This window comes from Pongo abelii, chromosome 22 (assembly GCF_028885655.2).
Source record: "Pongo abelii isolate AG06213 chromosome 22, NHGRI_mPonAbe1-v2.0_pri, whole genome shotgun sequence".
In the NCBI taxonomy this organism is placed as follows: domain Eukaryota; kingdom Metazoa; phylum Chordata; class Mammalia; order Primates; family Hominidae; genus Pongo; species Pongo abelii.
Window position 1 is genome coordinate 40826302 of NC_072007.2, and position 21317 is coordinate 40847618.

Sequence of the window (21317 nt, forward strand, 5' to 3'; positions counted from 1 at the left end):
CTTGAAAATCTGTTAATGCGGTAGATATTATGTTACATGTTCTTATCACAAAACAAAACAATAATAATAGAGAGTGTGGGAGGAAACTTTTGGTGGTCATGGATATGTTTATAACGTAGATTGAGATGATGCCTTCACAGATGTATATTTATCTTCAAACTCATCATATGGTATATATTAATTATGTACAGCTTATTATATGTCAATAATACTTCAATAAAGTGGTTTAAAGACTCAGTATAATACATCTAAAAACTATTGTAATATTTAAAAATAAATTATAGTATTTACCATAAGTCTACATATAGTATAAAATGGATATTAATCCATTAAATAAAAATAATAATCTTGAGAGTATTTCTTCTTGACATATTGACAAGATTGGATGAGAAAAAATGCCAATAGATTAGAATTTCATATAAGAAAGATAAACACCTAGGGAGAAGATTGAAGGAATTTGAAGTAGAACGTCACCAACGTGTAACCAGGATCAGTCACAACAAACATGTACAGAAAGACCTGTTACATGGTATTGGAAATGACTACCTTCACTTGCTCACACTATATGATCACCGTTGAAAGTGATGGGTATTGCTAAACAGGCAAAATGAAATTAGAAGTATTAACACTTTTACTTTACAATTGTTTGTATGCAAAAGATTTAGCATATCTACACAAACGTTCTGATGGAACAAATCTTTATCCTAAGTAGTAGATCATTCTTTTTAACGGTAAAACCATATGAAATAAGTAGCTATGAAAATCAAAAGATCAGTCTAAGCACTCACAATGAGCCTACTTTTCAAAAATAGTACTGTTGCAAAAGGAGGAAAACCTCTTCAACACATTTTTTTCAAATTCTAAAATGTATAATATTTGAGAGCCCTGAAATGCATAGAGCTACAGCAACTATATAAGCAATTATTAAAATCTGAAAAGAGGCAATATGTATTTGTCATGATAAAGTTAATTTAAAGAAAAAAATGCTGAAGGGACAAAAGTTAATAAGAGATGAGATGGGGAAAAGGGATTGAGAAATTTTCCTAGAATTTGGAGAAACGGCATAAAAAGACTGTGCCAAAAAGTAAAAGATGTGCATGAAAGATTATAAAAGTCTAATGTGTGAGCTGAAATTTCATAAATAGAGTGGTAAGCATAAATTTAAAAAGTAGAGAAAAGTGGAATGAAAGATTTTCGTTGGGTAAAGAGGTAAAAAACAAAATTGTTCTTCAGATAATTTTAATTTAAGTCAATAACATTAAATGACAGTAATAACTAAGCTTATCCTGGGAGATAACTTTGCATTTAGTGGTTAAGCAATCCCTGCAATTATCTAGAGTCAAGGAAAATAAATACTTTAGATGAATCTACAAAGAGACAACAAACAGGTGGGTATGAAATATCTCTTTTGCCACACCTGCCAATGAGAAAGTTACTCCATTCTCTTTACTTCTATTCAGCTCTAAAATGGGGATAAGTTTTTTTCTCTCCTTTTTTTTTTTTTAGATGGAGTCTCACTCTGTCACCCAGGCTGGAGTGCAGTGGCGCTATCTCAGCTCACTGCAACCTCCACCTCCCGGGTTCATGCCATTCTCCTGTAGCTAGGACTACAGGGGCCCGCCACCAAGCCCAGCTAATTTTTTAAATATTTTTAGTAGAGATGGGGTTTCACCGTGTTAGCCAGGATGGTCTCGATCTCCTGACCTTGTGATCCACCCGCTTCGGCCTCCCAAAGTGCTGGGATTACAGGCGTGAGGCACCATGACCAGCCAATTTTTTTTTCTTTTTCTTGAAAAGAAAAAGATGTTGCCCAAGCTGGAGTGCAGTGGCACAATCTCGGCTCACTGCAACTTCTGCCTCCCGGGTTTAAGCGATTCTCCCACCTCACCCTCCCAAGTAGCTGGGATTACAGGTGTGCATCACCACGGCCCCCGGCTGGTTTTTTGTATTTTTAATAGAGATGGGATTTCACCATATTGGCCAGGCTGGTCTTGAACTCCTGACCTCAACTGATCCACCCGTCTCAGCTTCCCAAAGTGGTGGGATTACAGGAAAATGGAGAAAATTTTAACGCATCATACATTCATTCTGAGGCTCATTTGAGATGATGTACGTTAAAAACTTGGCACAGTGATTGCTCTATGCTAAACGGCTAATAAATGCTACTTAATTATGGTTATTTAGATTATAAATATAAATTATTTATGTAGAGTCAAACATAGAACAAGTTTGACAGTAAATGATTTTCATATGCAAATAATCAACCGATAAATGATGCATGGTTTTCTGCTCTGTTCATGCTCGGTTTTTTATTCTGTTGAAGCAGTGATAACATGGGTTACATTGAGACATTGTTAGGATAAAATAAACAGGGAAAAAAGCTAAAAAGATAAATACTGGATACTAATGAAAAGAAAATCAGGATGGTAATTCCAGATTGAAAAAGTGTATTAGGAAAACAGAAAATGAGTTCCTGCATGAAAATCAAAAAGCAAGATCTATAACAGCATCATCTTGATGAGAGACCACAGGAGTTCATAAGACGAATTTTACATCATTTTAATTTTCATGTATTAAATGCCGAAAAGGAAGTTGAAAATATTAGATCCAGAGGGTACTGGGGGTGGGGGGTAAGTCTTCAGATAAATCACATCAGAAACTTTTAATATAAGATGATCTTCATCCAGCCCCGAGCTCAGAGCATACGGGGTTCGGAATTGGTGAATCCCGATGTCACAGGATAGAGGATGAGTCTCCCACGGTGTCCTCAATAGTAGTAGCCAGAGCCGCATCCATAGCCATAACCATAGCCACAGCAGGAGCCATAGCCACAGCCCAGGCTTCCATAGCCATAGCCCAGGCCTTCGTAGCCACAGCACCCATAGCCATGGTCGCCATAGTAGTTTCCGTAGTAGCTGCCACACATTGTGATGGTCGTGGAGGTTGTCCTTGGGTAGGAAGGACTGTAGGTGACTTAAGTATGGATACTTCCTGTAGAAGGCCTTTTATATGCCTCAGGATGGGAATGATCCAGCAGAGGTAGCATACCATTGGCTAAGTTTTTGACTAATAAAATTAGTTTGTTTTTTCTCAATTGTAAGATAATGCTGCAGAGGTATTAAGGAGGCTTGTTTTGTTTGGCTTTGCAATTTGGGCTCCCCTTATCTGATTGAGGGCTCTGATGAAAGGAGACCTCACACACTCACACTCATACAATCCTGCCTCAAACTAGACTTTCTATAGCCATCCTTTACATCAAGAAAGACTTTTGTTAATTACACTCTTATTTGCTCTAGGCCCCGATTAATTTTACTCTTTTGACAACATTCAACAAAGAATAACTTTGCCTTTTTAGTATTTCTTCTCTCTTTATCCAAATAATACTTTTTTCAGGGATTTAGTGTCTTTTCTATACTAAAGCCATGATGTTGATAATAATTCAACTAATTAAAAATTCTAGAAAACCAGATCTGAGAAAAATTTCTTGTATTTTTCTACTTATACCAGTGAGTCTAATTTTTCTTTATGTTCAACCTCTACAGAAGAACAAGAAAATGTAAGTTATTCTCTTGATTTATAAAAGAATTAATAAATGACCAAGTCAATGAAATGGAACAATAGTTTTATATTCTCTTTTAACTTCTTATCTTAAAATAATCTCAGGCATAGAGACAGTTGTCAAAATAGTATAGAAAATTTCCATATATCCATCATTCAACATCCCCTAATATTAATATCTTTCATAATCATAATCCACTTATCAAACCAAAGAAATTAACTGTGTACAGTATTCTTAACTGCAGACTTTATTTTACCATTTTTCTGTTTTTATTAACTCATTTTAAGTTCTAGGACCATGGTTCATTGTAGCACTATTCACATTTTTCTTTTAATGTTCTTTTTTTCTGTTCTTGGATCCAATTCACATTGCGTTTGGTTTTTGTACTTCTTAGTCACCTCCAATTGCTCATGGTTCATTCGTCTTTTCTTGGCTTTTATGACCTTACAATTTTAGAGAGCCAGATATTTTGTGGAATATTCCCCAGTTGAATCTGTCTGAGGTTTCCTCATATGTAGATTGAGGTTATACATTTGGGAAGAGATGTAACTCTTGTCATGTGCCATCTCAGGGAGTCATGATGCCAATAAATCTTTGAGTAATTCTGGAATTGTTTTAAAGTTCAGATTTTTAATAGAAGTCCTTTTCTTACTATATACCCAGAATCAATGAAGTCAAAAATCAAAGTCTTTGCCACGGTTTAGAATCATACATAAAATGATAGCTACATGTGAAGTATAAACCAAAGTGAATGATATTGCTCCACAAAAAGTGATGAAACACCTTATCACTCAACATTTTACAAGTGAATGCTGCCACCATGACTTCTCTTACACGCTTATCATTCTTCCTTATCACTTTGGAGCTACACTCTTATTCCCAAGTCTGCATATATGTAGATAGGCTGAAGGATATTATTGGGTGAAAGTAGGATTTTTAAAAAATGGAAGCCATCACGTCTGTAATCCCAGGCTTTGGGAGGCCGAGGTGGGCGGATCATGAGGTCAGGAGATCAAGACCATCCTGGCCAACATGGTGAAACCCCATCTCTACTAAAAATACAAAAATTAGCTGGGCGTGGTGGCACACACCAGCTACTCAGAAGGCTGAGGCAGAGAATCCAGGAGAATCACTTGAAACCAGGAGGCGGAGGTTGCAGTGAGATTGTGCCACTGCACTCCAGCCAGGCAACAGAGCTAGTCTCTGTCTCACAACAACAACAACAACAACAAAAAGTGGAAGCCACGTGGGTTACTCTTGGTTGCTGGTAATGTAGTTTAAATATGACATCTGAAATAAACAAGTCATCAAAATAGGAGAAGGATCTCTTATTAAAGGTACATTATTTCATTATATTCAACATTCCTGAGAAACAGCAATGTTGTCTTGGATGTATTGGTTACAAGGAATATTTTAGATGGCTTCAATGCTAATTAGTGTGGAATGTGAATATAACAGTGCCTGTGATTTGTCCCACATACCACTCATGTGGTATTTAAGCCCCTTATTATAAGCTTAAATCTTTAAACTTAAAACTCTATAAACTTAAAACTCTAGAATCTGATCCTGCTATACAACTGAGCCTACCTTTCTTGAAACCATGAGCTTTGATAACAACTACCATGGTGGCCAGGGCTATGCCAAAGGAGGCCTGGGCTGCAGCTATGGCTGTGGTCATAGCGGCTATGGCTATGCCTGCTACTGCCCATGGTGTTATGAAAGATCTTGGTTTTCTGGCTGCTTCTGAGAAATTAGAGATTGCTGATCTGTTTAGGCCATTCCCTTATAAGCTATGTTTTCTTCCCGTGTTATTTATAATAACGATGTTTTTTTCTGTTCAAAGAGTGACAACTAAAATTTAGCCCACATTGCCATGTCAGAATTTGTTTGATCAGTTAGCTGGAAGTTCCAACAATTTAATCAAACAAAAAAAGAACCTTTGATGTTGTGTTACTAGTATATGATTAAGTACAAATAATCTTAAGCATTTAATTTGGGAAAAAGTCTAAATTTATTTTTCATCAAAGGTAATCTATTTTGCAAACCTACAGCATTTTCCTACCTATATTTATTTATCTAGACTACCTATATTATTTGTGATTGTATGTGTGTGTTCATGAGCACATATGTAAAGTTGCTGACCGATTGGAAACTTACAGTTGATTATGTGGATGTGTTAGGTCTGACCAATAGTACTTTGATAAAATGTGTTTTCATGGGCTGAGCCAAGTGGTACTATAATTTACTTTGATCTATCAATGCCTTATCTTCAGTGTATCCAATGTTTGACTAAAATCATTGGCAAAAATAGTACCTCCTTTCTCATTACTTTATTCTGTTGCACATACATTACATTTCTTGATACTTAGTTGCATTTTTAGCTCTAGATAGCTGTAACTTTTTCTCTAAATCCTATATTATGGCTGTTTCCTTTAACTCTGGCAAAATATACTCTTGAACTCATCCTATGCCTGGTGGCTGCATAGACAGCACTTGCAAGTGTCATTCCCGTGTGGCCACAGAGAGTCCATCAAATTTAAGTATGTTACTGTGAACCTTTTATCAAGGTCAGTATCTGCTACCTCAGGTAATACTTTCTTCTTGAAAACACAAGTCTGACCCAAAATGCAAGCTGAAAAATATAGACTTCAGTTTGCCAGCCTTGCTCCAGTTAAGCAAAGCTGTTCTTTATTCACTCTACTTATTATTTATCAGTCGACATTGATAAAAATATAAAGCAAAAGTATCTTCTAATCTGTTAGTGACTAATGTTAGAATTTGGAGTAATTCTAAAATTACTTTGTTAATGGCTATTACAGTATGAAGTTGGCTAAACTCTTTAACTAGCTTCCAAATACATGATTTTTTTTTTTTTTTTTTGAGACGGAGTCTCGCTCTTGTCGCCCAGGCTGGAGTGCAATGGCATGATCTCGGCTCACTGCAAGCTCCACCTCCCAGGTTCACACCATTCGCCTGCCTCAGCCTCCCGAGTAGCTGGGACTACAGGCACCTGCCACCACGCCTGGCTAATTTTTTGTATTTTTAGTAGAGACGGGGTTTCACCATGGTCTCGATCTCCTGACCTCATGATCCGCCCACCTCGGCCTCCCAAAGTGCTAGGATTACAGGCGTGAGCCACCATGCCCGGCCCCAAATACCTGATTTTTTAAAACATCTAGATGAAACAATAATGAAGAATTTTTTTAAAATCTTCATCAATTAAAGACAGACAACATATAGAGCCATGTCACTCTGACATCTCCAAGTATTCACAGGCAGTGAAACTGAAGGGAGACTGAAGAAAGCATCTTTGTCACAGCCTTGGCTTTTGTCCTACCATAGTGGGCAGGAATCTTAAGAGACAGATTCCCATAATATCCTATTTTAGCATGGTCAATAAAGCCTGAGTAAGAACTCTGTAAAACCTATGACTTTGGACTCAATAACCCATCATACTCAGAAAACTGCTCATCAAATATCAGGCCCTCATCAGACTTATTATATACTTTAGAAAAATTAAGTCTTTGGTAATTATCCTAAGGCCACACAGCAAATAAAGACACATTTATTCAAGAAAATCTACTAAATACAGGGTTAGTGAGAGACTTCATTCACTTGTTCACAATCAGCTCTTTTCATACTTCCTCCTCCAGCTCACCATGACAGACCCACCACTCTGGGTAGTGAGAACAATTTATAGTGCTTCTTCTCTCCCCATCTGAAGGGCTACAGTATCTCTGCTCTGTGTGCAGGTGATTAGCGTATCTCAGGCTGTCCAGTTCTGTGTAGCAGTGGCTAAAGTCCAAGTGAATCTGACCAAGAGGTGTGTGTCTCCATTCCTCTACCTTTTTCCCACTTGTAGTGCCAGGGATCTACCAAAGGTATGACAGGCCCGTTATCTTAAGCTCCTATCACTCTCTCTACCACCCGGATCATTCATAAGAGAGATTTTTCGTGACAGATATTGCAAGCCTAAAAAACTAGAGGCTGCTGCCCAAACCCAGAGAGTGCTAGTAATGATGCTATGTCTCTATGAGAGAATAAGCAAGTAGTTGTTCCTATTCCCAGTTCTGGAGTAGTTGTTTCAATATTTTGCACAGGCAAAAGGCAAGCCATAAGAACATAGAGATCTGAATCTTTTCTCAAGTGAACTAGTTGATGTAGAAGAGTGTGTAGAAGATTTAACTTAAGTTTATACTTTGAAACAATGGCGATTTTGGTGATAAGTAATTAAGAGAAAACTGGTTTCACCATGTGATATGGTTTGGCTGTGTTCCCACCCAAATATTACCTTGAATTGTAGCTCTCATAATTTCCATGTGTTTTGGGAGGGACCCATAGGGAGATAATTGAATCATGTGGGTGTTTTCCCCTATACTGTTCTCGTGGTAGTGAATAAGTCTCACAAGATCTGATGATTTTATAAGAGGTTTTCCTTTTCACTTAGCTTTCATTCTTTCCTGTCTGCTGTCATGTAAGACGTGCCTTTTGCCTCCTGCCATGATTGTGAGGTCTCCCCAGCCATGTGAAACTGTGAGTTCATTAAACCTCTTTTTCTTTATAAATTACCCAGTCTCGGGTATGTCTTTATCAGCAGTGTGAGAACGGACTAATATACCCTGAAAGCAACCAACTAAACCATAGGCCAGCAAGTGTATCAGAGAGAACCAGAAAAGATAGCCAGGAGAAGCCCTTCTGGGTTCAGAGCAGATTTCAGACTGGGCTCAAAAACTTTGACAAAGAATTCAAATTTATTCATTTTTTCCAGCTTTACTGAGGTGTCATTGACAAATAAAAATGTATGTATTTAATCTATGCAATGTGATTTTATACACACACACATATATATTAAAATAATTACCACAAACAACCTAATTAATATATCCATAACCTTACATGATTACCTTTTCCACCCCTGTGGTGAGAACCCTTAATATCTACTCTGTTAGTAAACTGATAAGACACAGAGTAGTATGGTAGCTGCCAGGACTGGAAGTTGAGAGAATGGAAAATATTATTCAAAGAGTATGAACCTTCAGTTATAAGATGAATAAGCTCAAGATATCTAATATACAGTATAGCTACTATAAACAATAACTATGTATTTTATACTAAAATTGTGTTATGAGTCTAAATGTAATTGAATCAGATTGTGAAGCGGTTTACATCCAAGAGCATTGTCAAAAATAATGACACAATCCCCTAAAAATTATTGTGCCTAACAGCTGAGTGTAATACCAACAAAGTCCAACTGCTTATCAGAGAGAGGAAGGAAAGAGAAAATCTAAGAGGGTTCAGACAAAACTTCAGAAATACAGTACACATGCTGTAGCTGTGCCTTTTAAGGAATAACATCAAAAGTTTCACGCTTAACTCAATAACATAGCCCAGCCTAGTCTGTAGGCAAATAAGGAAACAATAAGCTCTGGAGCAGGAGGGAGAGAAAAATCTATAGTTTATACAATATAAAATCTAAAATGTCCAGTTGAGAGAGAAAGAGAGAGAAGATGCAAGAAACAGGAAGATGTGACCCATATGCCAGTGAAAAATCAAGCAACAGAAACTGTCTCTGAGAGCATCCAGATGTTAGACATACCAGACAAATATTTTAGCCATTTACATATGTTCAAAGTACAAAAGGAAACAATGCTTCAAGAAATAAATGAGAGTCAGAGGCAGAGCAAGATGGCAAAATAGAAAGCTCCACCAATTGCCTCCCCTCCCCCAACAAGGACAGCAAGTTAACAACTATCTACACACACACACAAAAAAAAACACCTTCATAAGAACCAAAAATAAGGTAAACACTCATAGTACCTGGTTTTAACTTCATACTGCTGAAGGAGGTACTGAACAGATAGAAGAGACAGTCCTGGATTGCTGATGCCAACCTCCCCGCATCCCCAACAAGGGCAGCCTGGTGCAGAGAGCTTCTCTGGGTGCTGGAGGACTGAGAACACAGCAATTGTGAGGCATTAAACTCAGTGCTGTTCTGTTAGAGCAGAAAGGAAAGCCAGGGCAAACTCATCTGACACTCACAGACACAAGGGAGTATTTACACCAGCCCTGACCAGACAGGAATCGCCGATCCCTGTGGTCCAAACTTGAGTGCCTGCAAACCTCTCCATCAAGGGCCAAAGTGTTCTCTCTCTCTAAGTAAACTTGAAAGGCAATCAAGGCCATAAGGACTGCAACTTCTAGGAAAGTCCTAGGGCTGAACCAGGCCAAGAGCCAGTGGACTGGAGGGGAGGGGAGAATGCAACATACTGAGACACTGCTTGGGCAGCGAAGGGAATGCTGGCTTCATCTCTTCCATAACCTTAGGGGCTACACAGCTCACAGCTCCAAAAGAGTCCTCTTCCTTCTCTTTGAGGGGAGGACTTTGTCTTGTATCTTGGATGCCAGCTCAACCACAGCAGAATAGGGCAGCAGAGTTGTGAGGCCCCCTTTCCAGGGCCTAGCTTGCAGACAACATTTCTAGACACACCCTGGGTCAGAAGGGAAACTACTGCCTTGAAGGAAAAGACCCAGCATTTATCACCTGTTAACTAAAGAGCCCTTGAGTACTGGATAACTAGCAGTGATACCCAGGTACTACATTGAGGGCCTTGGTGAGCCTCTGAGATTTGCTGGCTTCAGGTGAGACTCAGTACATTCCCAGCTGTGGTGGTTACAGGGCAAAACTCCTTCAGCTTCAGAAAAGCAGAAGAAAAAGTAAAGGGGACTTTGTCTCACACCTTAGGTACCAACACTGCCACAAGGGGATAGAGCACCAAGCAGGCTCTTGGGGGTCCCTGAATCTAAGACTTGACTCTTGGATGGCATTGCTGGGCCTGCCCCGGGCCAGAGAGGAATCCATTGCCCTAAGGGGTGAGTCCTAGGCAAGGCAGCATTCACCACAGCTGACTTAAGGAAACTTGAGCCTGAGGGGAATATAGGACATACTCTGTCAATACTCCTCATGGCCAGGGGTGGCAGTGGCTACAAGATAAGGCTCCTCATCTTTGGAAAGGAAGGGAAAAGTGGGAAGGACTGTGTCTTGTGGTTTGAGTGCCAGCTCAGCCACAATACAATAGAATACCAGGAAAACTTCCAAAGTTGTTGACTCTAGTCCTTGACTCTCACATGGCATTTCCAGACCCACCTGAGGCCTGGGGAACTTCACTGACCTGAAGGGAAGGACACAGGCCTGGCTGGCTTTGCCACCTGCTGATTGAAGAGCACCAGGGCCTGAGCAAACATAGGCAGTAGCCAGGGAATGGTTACAGCAGGCCTTGGGTGAGACTCTTAGCACCGTGCTAGCTTCAGGTTTGACCCAGTGCAGTCATAGTGGTGTTGGCCATAGTGGTGCCTGTGTCACTCCACCCCCAGCTTTTAGTGACTCAGAACAGAAACAAAGACTCTGTATATTTGGGAGAAAAAAATAAAAGAAAACAAGAGTTTCTGCCTGGTAGTCCAGAGAACTCTCCCAGATCTTGTCTGGGAGACATCAAGGTAGTACTTCTATGATTCTGCAAGAACCACAGCATTACCGGGCTTGAGGTGCCCCCAAAAGTAGAAACAGCTTAGATCACAGCACCCAGGTCCTTTCAAATATTGGGAAAGCCTTCTCAAGAAGGACAGCTACAAATAAGCCCAGGCAGTGAGGACTACAATAAATACCTAACTCTCTAATGCCCAGACACTGAAGAATACCTACTAGCGACAACACCATCCAGGAAAACATGACACCACCAAATGAACTAAATAAGCCACTGGCAACCAAGCCTGGAGAAACAGAGATATGTGACCTTTCAGAGAGAGAATTCAAAATAGATGGGTTGAGGAAACTCAAAGAAATTGAAGATAACACAAAGAATTAATTCAGAATTCTATCAGATAAACTTAACAGAGATTAAAATAATTAAAAAGTGTCAGGCATAAATTCTGGAGCTGAAAAATACAATTGGCATACTGAAGAATGAGGCTTTGTTTAGAAAACCTCATCGTTTTAGCCCAAAAGCTTCTTAAGCTGATAAGCAACTTTGGCAAAGTCTCAGGATACAAAATCAATGTGCAAAATTCATTAGCATTTCTATATATCAACAACAGACAAGCAGACAGTCATATCATGAATGAACTCCCATTCACAATTGCTACAAAGAGAACAAAATATCTAGGAATGCAGCTAAGAAGGGAAGTGAAGGACTTCTTCAAGGAGAACTACAAATCACTGCTCAAAGAAATCAGAGAGGACACAAACTAATGGAAAAACATTTGATGCTCATGGATAGGAAGAATCAATAATGTGAAAATGGCCATACTGCCCAAAGTAATTTGTAGATTCAATGCTATTTCCATGAAACTACTGTTGACATTCTTCACACAATTAGAAAAAACTATTTTAAAATGTATATGAAACAATGAAAGAGCCCAAATAACCAAGATAATCCTAAACAAAAAGAACAAAGCTGGAGGCATCATGCTACCCAACTTCAAACTATACTACAAAACTATAGTAATCAAAACAGCATAGTACTTGTACAAGAACAGACACAAAGATCAATGGGACAGAACGCAGAACTCAGAAATAAGACCACACACCTAAAACCAACTGATTTTCAGCAAACCTGACAAAAACAAGCAATGGGAAAATGATTCCCTATTTAAAAAACAGTGCTGGGAGAACTAGCTAGCCATATGCAGAAAATTGAAACTGGACCCCTTCCTTGCACCTTGTACAAAAATTAACTCAAGATGGATTAAGGACTTAAAAGTAAAACTCAAAACTCTTGTGGCTTTGGGTTGTTTGTTTGTTTGTTTGTTTTTTGAGACAGGTTCTCATTCTGTCACCCAGGCTGGAATTCAGTGGCATGATCTCTTCTCACTGCAACCTCTGCCTCCCAGGTTCAAGAAATTCTCCTGCCCCAACCTCCCGAGTAGCTGAGGCTACAGACTTGCACCACCACGCCTGGCTAATTTTTGTAATTTTACTAGAGATAGGGTCTTACTATCTTATACAGGCTGGTCTCAAACTCGAGGCCTCAAGTGATTCTCCCACCTCCGCTTCCCAAAGTGCCGGGATTACAGGTGTTAGCCACCACACCTGGCCTTTATTGCTGCTTTCAAGATCTTTTCCTTTGTCTTTACTTTTCACGGTTTAACTATGATATTTGGGGTGTTAATTTTGTTTTGTTTTGTTTTATTCTTTCACTTGAATTACTTATTGACATGTCCTAAATAGGGACAGTGAATATTAATCTAGAATTACCAATTATAATATAAACACTATTAAAATATTAGATTTTAATGACAAACACTCAAAGCTCTCAGGAAAACAATTACATAATTTACAATAGGAAAATAATTAGGCTATTAATCGGAATTTTCAAAAGTGACATTCAAAGAAAGACAAAAAGAAAAGCATTTTAAAGAACCTAATAAAAGAAAGCATTATCCAAGATCTTCATATTTAACAAAGCCGCCCTCCATGTGTTAATGGATTAGAACAACAGTTTCCTACATACAAAAAGTAGACATTTTTGCATCCACAAGCCCATATACAGTAACACCCTAGAGGGTGAGCATAATCCAATCAAGGGATGAATGGGAAGTGTTAAGCAAAGTATTGAATATATATGTGTGTACGTGTGTGTCTGTCAGTGTGTGGGGATACAAACATATGTGTTTTGGTATGAATATATGTGTGTATGTATGTGTGTGATGATATGAATTTGGTGTGCTACCAAATATAGGGATTAGATGGGAGGATTAATAATATGTAAATAATATATTTTGTGATGGAAAAGTAGTTATAATCCACCTAAATGACAAAGGGATAATAGAATAAGAATGGAAGAGGAAAAGAGAACAAGCTAATTGTTGTTTCATAGACAAGAGAGGAAGTTAAATAATATTAATATAAGCTATTGTGTCAGATAATAAAATGTTAAATTTAAAAAGAGGGAACAGAGAACATTAAAATTAGTATATATACAAAGGTAACCAGATAGCCACTAATATAACTACCAACCATCAAAATACCATTTAAATTTATTTTTTATTTTTGTGGGTATTCATTAAAGCATAAAGAATAGGACCAAACATACCAGTCATAGCAATACATGTGAATTTAATTAATTAAAATAAACATTTTAAATTTGGCTGCTGAACTAAGCCTAACTATGTGTTTTATATAAACACCTGAAACAAAATGATTTCAAAATGCAGAATTAAAGCCATGCACAAAGGTGTCTGGGAAAAACGTCCCAATAAAAAACATAACAACTCTACTATCAGATAGATAGAAATGAGGGAAAAGGCATTAAAAGTGATAAAGAAGAAAACTTACCAAGCAAGAGACACGCAAATCACAAGATATCTATTATATATATGTATATTTATGCACCAAATAACGCTAAGACCCTCTTTATGAAGACGCAGATACCAGATACATGCCACTGAGAGATATAAGTAGAAACACACTAATAAGCAACACTCTTGGAACAAGACAGATCAAGTGGAAAAAATAAACAAGCAGAGATAAGATCTAAACAATATATTCAAAAGGTAGCTCTCATTTATATAGATTGACCTTTATGCCCTGATAATAATGATCTTTATGCCCTGATGATAAATAATATACCTTTTTTCTCCAGTTCTCATAGAACATCCACACAAAGGTCATACATAATGTCTGGCAGAAAAAATTCATTTTATGAAACAGAAATAATGGGAAAGGTACTCTCTGATGTCACACAACAATATTAATAACTACTAACAAGAACAAAGAACAGAAAAATTCTTTAACCTGGAAAGTAACAAGCCTTATATTTAAAAAAATGTTCTTGGTTGAAAGAAGACAAACAAATATAATTACAGATTTTCAATAATTAATGATAGTTTAAATAATCTGTAACAGGGCCTATGAGAAATATTTTTAAAGTGGTTAGGAACAATTCATAGCACTGACATGTTATCAGTAAAAATAGAAGAAAATAAGTTAATATTATGAAATATTAATTATATTTCATTAATTATGTAATATGAATTATATTTTAGCTCAAATATTTCCCAAGGGACAATTAAGTAAATGAAAAATACACAAAGATTAAAATAATAAATAGAGGAGATATTAGTGAGGTACAAAAAGAAAAAAATACATGTAATGACATGAAATGCTATTATTTGAAAGATTAACAAAACTTGTAAACTACCTGCTAACTTGATCAAGGAAAAAAATCGAGAAACCATATGCACAATTAATAGTAAGAGGGAGATAAACATTGAAACAGAAGACATTTGAAATACTATATGAGACTGGGTTTCAGAGCTCTATGTACGGAAATTGATAATGTCCTGGCGAAGTGCAGATGACCAAAATGGACACCTTTCAACTTCGAAATCATAAACAGATTCATTTCCTTAAAGTTAAAGAAAAGAATTAACAGACCCTCCTCAAAAGAGACATATATGTGGCCTACAATCATATGAAAAAAGTTCAGCATTACTGTTCATTAGAGAAAGGCAAATCAAAACCACAATGAGATACCATCTCACACCAGTCGGAATGGCTATTATTAATATTAAGAAGTCAAAAAATAAAAGATGCTGGCGAGGTTGTGGAGAAAAAGGAATGCTTTTATACACTTGGTGGGAATGTAAATTAGTTCAATCATTGTGGAAGACTTTGGTGATTCCTAGAAGACCTAAATACAGAACTACTATTTGACCCAGAAATCCCATTACTGGGTATATACCCAAATGAATATAAATCATTCTATTATAAAGACACATGCATGGATATGTTCATTACAACACTATGCACAATAGCAAAGACTTGGAATCAACATGAATGTCCATCAATGATAGACTAGATAAAGAAAATATGGTACACATATACCATGGAATACTATGCAGCCATAAAAACAAAGGAGATCATGCACTTTGCAGGGACATGAATAGAGGTAGAGGCCATCATCCTCAGCAAACTAACGCAGGAACAGAAAACCAAACACTGCATGTTCTCACTTATAAGCAGGAGCCAAACGATGAGAACACATGGACACATAGAGGGCACACAATGGGAACTAGCGGAGGGTGGAAGGTGGAAGGAGAGAGAGAAGCAGGAAAAACAACTAATGGGTACTAGATTCTTACCTGGGTGATGAAATAATCTGTACAACAAACCCCTATGACACTGTGACACAAATTTACCTAAGTAGCAAACCTGCATGTGTACCCCGAACCTAAAATAAAAGTGTTTTTTGTTTGTTTGTTTGTTTTTGCTTTTGTTTTGTTTTGTTTGTTTGTTTGTTTTTTGAGACGGAATCTCACTCTCTCCCCAGGCTGGACTGTAGTGGCACAATCTCGGCTCTCTGCAAGCTCCGACTTCCATGTTCAAGCGATTCTCCTGCCTCAGCCTCCCGAGTAGCTGGGATTACAGGCACGCACCACCACACCCAGCTAATTTTTGTATTTTTTGTAGAGAAAGACTTTCACCATCTTGGCCAGGATTATCTCAATCTCCTGACCTCATGATCTGCGCTCCTAGGCCTCCCAAAGTGCTGGGATTACAGGCATGAGCCACAGCGCCCGGCCAAAGTTTTTTTAAAAAAGACTTTAAGGGACAGAGTTTTTAAATAAAGAAGAAAAATAAAAATTAACAACAAAAAAAGCCCAAACCCAGATGATTTCTCAGGAGACTTCTACCAAATATTTAAAGACAAAGCAATCCCAATATTGTACAAATTGTCAAAGAGCACTTAAAATGAAGGACAACTTCCTAATTCCTATTATGAAGGGTGTATAGTAATCCCCCCTTATCCCAAAGGATAAGTTCCAAGATGCCCAGTGAATGCTTGAAACCATGATGGTAACAAAGCCTATATATAGTATGTTTTTTCTGTATACATACACACCTGTGATAAAGTTTAATTTACAAAATAGTCACAGTAAGAGATTAACAACAATATCTAATAATAGAAGGAATGTATAACAATTGCTGTAAAAACAAGTTATGTAAATACGGTCTTTCTCTCGCCCTACCCATCTCTCTCTCTCTCTCTCTGAAAATATTCTAATATTTTCTCACAGTGGCTGATCTTGGGTAACTGAAACTACAGAAACTGAAATTATGGTTAAGGGAAAACTACTGTATGCATTGAATTTGCAGTGAGAAGAATCAACATGCCCAGTGATTCCTGCCTCCAGATGTCAGTACTCTTGTGTAAGCCCCTCTCTGTGAGTGAGGGTGAGACCTGTTGCTTTTAGCCAATAGAATATGGTGAATGTTTATGATTATGTGTGCTTATGTGATTATGTTACATAAGACTATAGTACTCATCTTGCTGGAGTCTCTTGCCCTCCCTTGCTGGTTTTGAAAAACAAGCAACTATGTTTCAAAACCTTTTTGACAAGGAGCTGTGAGCATCCTTTTGGAGCTGAGGGTAGCCTCCAAAAGATAGCTTGCAAGGCACTGCAACAAATGGCCAACAAGAAATTGAGCCCTTTAGTCCTACAACTGCAAGGAACTGAATTCTGCTAACAAAGGCATGACTTTGTAAATGGATCCTTCCCCAGCTAAGCCCTGGGTACAATCACAGCCCCATTTAAGATCTTGAATTGCAGCCTTGTGAGACTTTGAAGCTTCTTGGTTTATACCTGAAATAGTGTTTTTATTTAATTATTATGGCCCACCATGCAGGTCAAATAGCTTTATAACCTATTACTAGCTTAGAGTATACTAGATTATAAAATTATTCCTTTGGTTATGTCTCATTAAAAAATAGTTTCTTTAAAATGGAAGATTCAAATGAAGGATATAGTAACAAGCATTCATTTATTTTGGGAGATATGCACAAGCAAGCTTGGGAAAATTAAATTTTTTCTTTGTTATGTGACAGACAGCAGGCAATGCATAACCCAACATATAAATGATATGTACTTAATTTAGTATTGAGAATTACTCAGCACAACATATATTCTTCCCCTAGAAGCAAAGGAGGAAACTGAAATTTATTAAAAAGGTTACTTATCTAAAACAATTGAACTTTGAATTGGTAAAGAAACCTCTCTAGAAATTGTAAGAAAAGTATCTCCCAAAGAATTTAATTGTTAGCTTTCATGCAAACCGAAACAAAAACTATTGGTAAGAAATTTTAAATATTAAATGATTGACATAAACACCAGGTTTCTCTTCTGGATTAAATGTGTTTATTAGGTGAACAGAGAAAAGCTCCATCATAAAAGTCATCAAGGCAGATGCCGTGACACCATCATTCTGATGAAAGGAGAACTGACAGGTGAATTTTACTTCATCCCGTTTCATGATGGAAATTCAAGATATTTGTAGGTTAGATGGTAGCTCAACAACAGACCATATTAGACTTCCATTGCAGGATATCATCACTCAAGGGAAAATCTGAGAACATGTGGGCTTCAGAATTAGTGAATCTCAGTATCACAGGATAGAGGGTGAGAGTCTCCCATGGCATCCTCAATAATAGTAGCCAGAGCCAGAGCCGTGTCCATAGCCATAGCCTCAGAGGGAGCGGGAGCCATAGCCATAGCCACAGCCATAGCCACAGCCATAGCCACAGCCCAGTCTGCGGAAGCCACAGCCACAGCAGGAGCCATAGCCACAGCCCAGGCCTCCATAGCCACAGCCCAGGCCTCCATAGCCACAGCCCAGGCCTCCATAGCCATAGCCCAGGCCTCCATAGCCACAGCACCCATAGCCACGGGTGCCATAGTAGTTTCCATAGTAGCTGCCACACATGGTGTTGGTTGTGGAGGTTGTTCTTGGATAGGAGGAAGTGTAGGTGACTTCAATATAAACACTTCCTTTGCAGAGAGCCTTTTATATGCCTCAATGTGGGTGGGAGCCACACACAAGTCATGCCATTGGCTAATTTGAAGGAGCAGCATGAGTAATTTGTTGACTCTTGGTTTTCAATCATGGCCTTGTGGCATTTAGAACATTTTCTATTGTTTAGCCACATCTGAAACATTTGTGCATCTTTAATGAGCATCAGCTGTCTGATCTTTAAAACTCTACTCATACCAGACATTCAAATTACCATTTTCCAACCAGCCTTTACGGCAAGAAATAGCATTTTAGTAAACAAACTGACCTGTTCTAAACAATCAATAATTTTACCTTATTTTTGCTGACATTCAATAGGTCATGGTAATCTCCCTTGAGCTTGAGTTTCTCCATCTCTTTCCTGCTGCTCCAAACCCATTGTTTTCCTTTAGGAATTCTTCTCATTTTCACATGAGAGATGGTTTTCTTTTAAAAGCCGGAAAGTGTCACTCAGCTTCCAGAGACTGTTGACACAAAGCCAATAGTTTGAAATTCTAAAATACCAGACATGAGAAAACTATACTTTTCTTTCTCACATCAATATTTCCTCTTGTGACTGTTTTAAAACAATAGTTGTTTCCCATAGTTTCAAATTCGTAATCAATGAGATTTCATTTTATTTATAAAATTGTATTTTTATAAAAAATTTTCCTGAAATTTCAAGGCATTTGTTGTATTTGTGTTCTGGCTCAAAAGTGAGTATAGGTATTTTCATATTTAAAACAATAATACTGGCAAAAGTATCTTTTCATGCAACCTAGTATATTTCCACCATCAAACAAGAAGTCTTTGGCAAAATATGAGACCATGAGGAACATGTTACTATAGCCTAATCTTTTTTCAAAGCAGTGAAGATCAGAGCTAAATTGAATGATTAAGTCAAATAGCCCTCTAGACATATATTCTTAGTAAGATGACTTTATAAGAGTGAGTTGAGTATAGTAAATAAGAGTAAAATATCTGTAATGAGCTTTCTAGGCTCAAATTTTACCTCCACTATCCATAGCTGTGTGACCACTGTTAACTACATGCTTCAGCTGCCCTATCTGCAAATGGGATTGTAATAATGATACCTACCCCACAAGGAAATTTAGAGAATCAAATCTTTTGATACATACCAGACACTTAGAATGGTGTCTGGTTCATAGTAGGAACCAGAATACTAGAATAAATTTTGCTGTCTTTACTGATTTCATCCCATCCCTGTTTTTCTGGATAGAAGCTTCAGTAGAGAGTTGATCAATTGAATAAGAGAACTCAGGCATGCTTAAGTTCTCATTTAGGGGCATTATGTCCTTGAAGCTGAAGGGAAGAGAAACTCTGCATTGAGGATGTACATCTAAAAACAGAGAAAGTCACATCCTGGTTTTGCTGAGAAGGGGCAAGTCCTACCGAGTTCCCCAACACACATAGCACAAGCAGGTGGAGATACAATGATTGGTTCTCACCCAGGTGGATCTGAGTGGAGACTCATTGATTTCCATACTACAACCAAAGACTGTTCTGGCTGTAGAGACCCAAGGATGTAACACTTCATGCTAGGTAATGGATTGAACAGAGTTTTATTTTTATGGCAATGGAAAATGGCAATATGTGTTATGCCATCCACAGGTGTCAGTGCAGAACAGGTATGGTCCTCCTCAAAACCAACAGCATACCACTGCACATCGAACCGCACCTCCGGCAGAAAATGAGGAGTGGTAATATCTTTATTGCAATTGTATTTTAATACTGACAACCAGAAAGTGATTGAATTTTGTTGAGTTTACCTGGAAGGGACAAGAATAAATGTTTTGCCATTTAGTGGAAATAATGAACCAAGATAGAATTTGGTATAACAGTAAAATAAAGTGTATTCGTACGTTTGTAAAGTTGTATCCTGTAAAAATGTTACCTGAATTATGTATTTAAAGTGAGATAAACTGTTATATCTCTGAAGAAATATTGGGAAATATTACAGATCTCATACTCGAAAGACTTGCCCCTTAGGCACGTCTATCTCCCCAAAGCCATGCAGACATGCTTCTTCAACTGAAACTGGTAGATGAATATGAAGGAATTAACAAGCCAAAACCAATTTGAATCAGATGAGATTTGCATAGTTTCTGTTATTTTACAGAATCTCATCATGAAATTTTAGTATGTGCTCTCAGGAAAAAAGGATTTTAAAACCAGGTAAAAAAAAAAAATCTATCATTCAAATCACATTCTTTGATTGTGAAAATCTTCACACAACACTAGAGGAATCCTAGCTATGAAGGCTTCACTATGCCTAATGAAATAAGAGATTTATGGGAGTGTTGCCTTGGCGGTGTTAGCGGTCAACCCAAAATAATTCATAATAAGAGCAACATTGCCTGTGATTTGCCACACCTACTATTGAGGAGGTATAAAAGACCTGTGAAGTTGGAGATGTTCAAATTCAAGAACATCCTCTTCTACACCTGAACCATCCCTTTCTGACACCATGATTTACTACAGCAACTATTATGGTGGCTATGGGTATGGTGGGCTTGGCTGTGGCTACAGCTGTGGTTATCGTGGCTATGGATGTGGTTATTGTGGCTATGGAGGCTATGGAAATGGCTACTGCTGCCCATCTTGCTATGGAAGATATTGGTCATATGGTTTCTACTGAACAATTCTAGAGCTCACCAGATTTGTCTGCTTGTGAAACTTTGATTCTCATGCTGCTCTTGTTCATCTGATCCTGTGTCTTCAAAATAGCAGAAACCTAAACTAGGCTATCATCAAAGAACTACAGATGCTATCTTTCTCTGGTTCTGTTGTGCAAGATGATAAAGAATATGTTTTAAAATGCAATTAAATTTTCCTTTTGATTCTTAAATCCTTTAAATAAATTTAGTCTGTTTGCAAATATAGTGTGTTTTCATGTTTATTATTTTCATTGTC

General features: G+C 37.7%; 2 protein-coding genes across 2 annotated transcripts; both read left to right on the forward strand.

Annotated features, from left to right (window-relative positions):
- Positions 1-5125: 5125 nt before the first annotated feature.
- On the forward strand, positions 5126-5439 carry LOC112130524 (keratin-associated protein 22-1). Its single transcript, XM_024239558.3, has one exon. The coding sequence runs from the start codon at positions 5160-5162 to the stop codon at positions 5304-5306; it is 147 nt and encodes a 48-aa protein (XP_024095326.2). The 5' UTR covers positions 5126-5159; the 3' UTR covers positions 5307-5439.
- A 15402-nt stretch (positions 5440-20841) lies between these two features.
- Positions 20842-21116, forward strand: LOC112130463 (keratin-associated protein 20-1). The gene has a single exon (XM_024239248.2). The coding sequence runs from the start codon at positions 20872-20874 to the stop codon at positions 21040-21042; it is 171 nt and encodes a 56-aa protein (XP_024095016.2). The 5' UTR covers positions 20842-20871; the 3' UTR covers positions 21043-21116.
- The last annotated feature ends 201 nt before the right edge of the window (positions 21117-21317 follow it).

Excerpts from the sequence above, each read along its gene's own strand:
- LOC112130524 (XM_024239558.3), top strand. The coding sequence starts at position 5,160 with ATGAGCTTTGATAACAACTACCATGGTGGCCAGGGCTATGCCAAAGGA.
- LOC112130463 (XM_024239248.2), top strand. The coding sequence starts at position 20,872 with ATGATTTACTACAGCAACTATTATGGTGGCTATGGGTATGGTGGGCTT.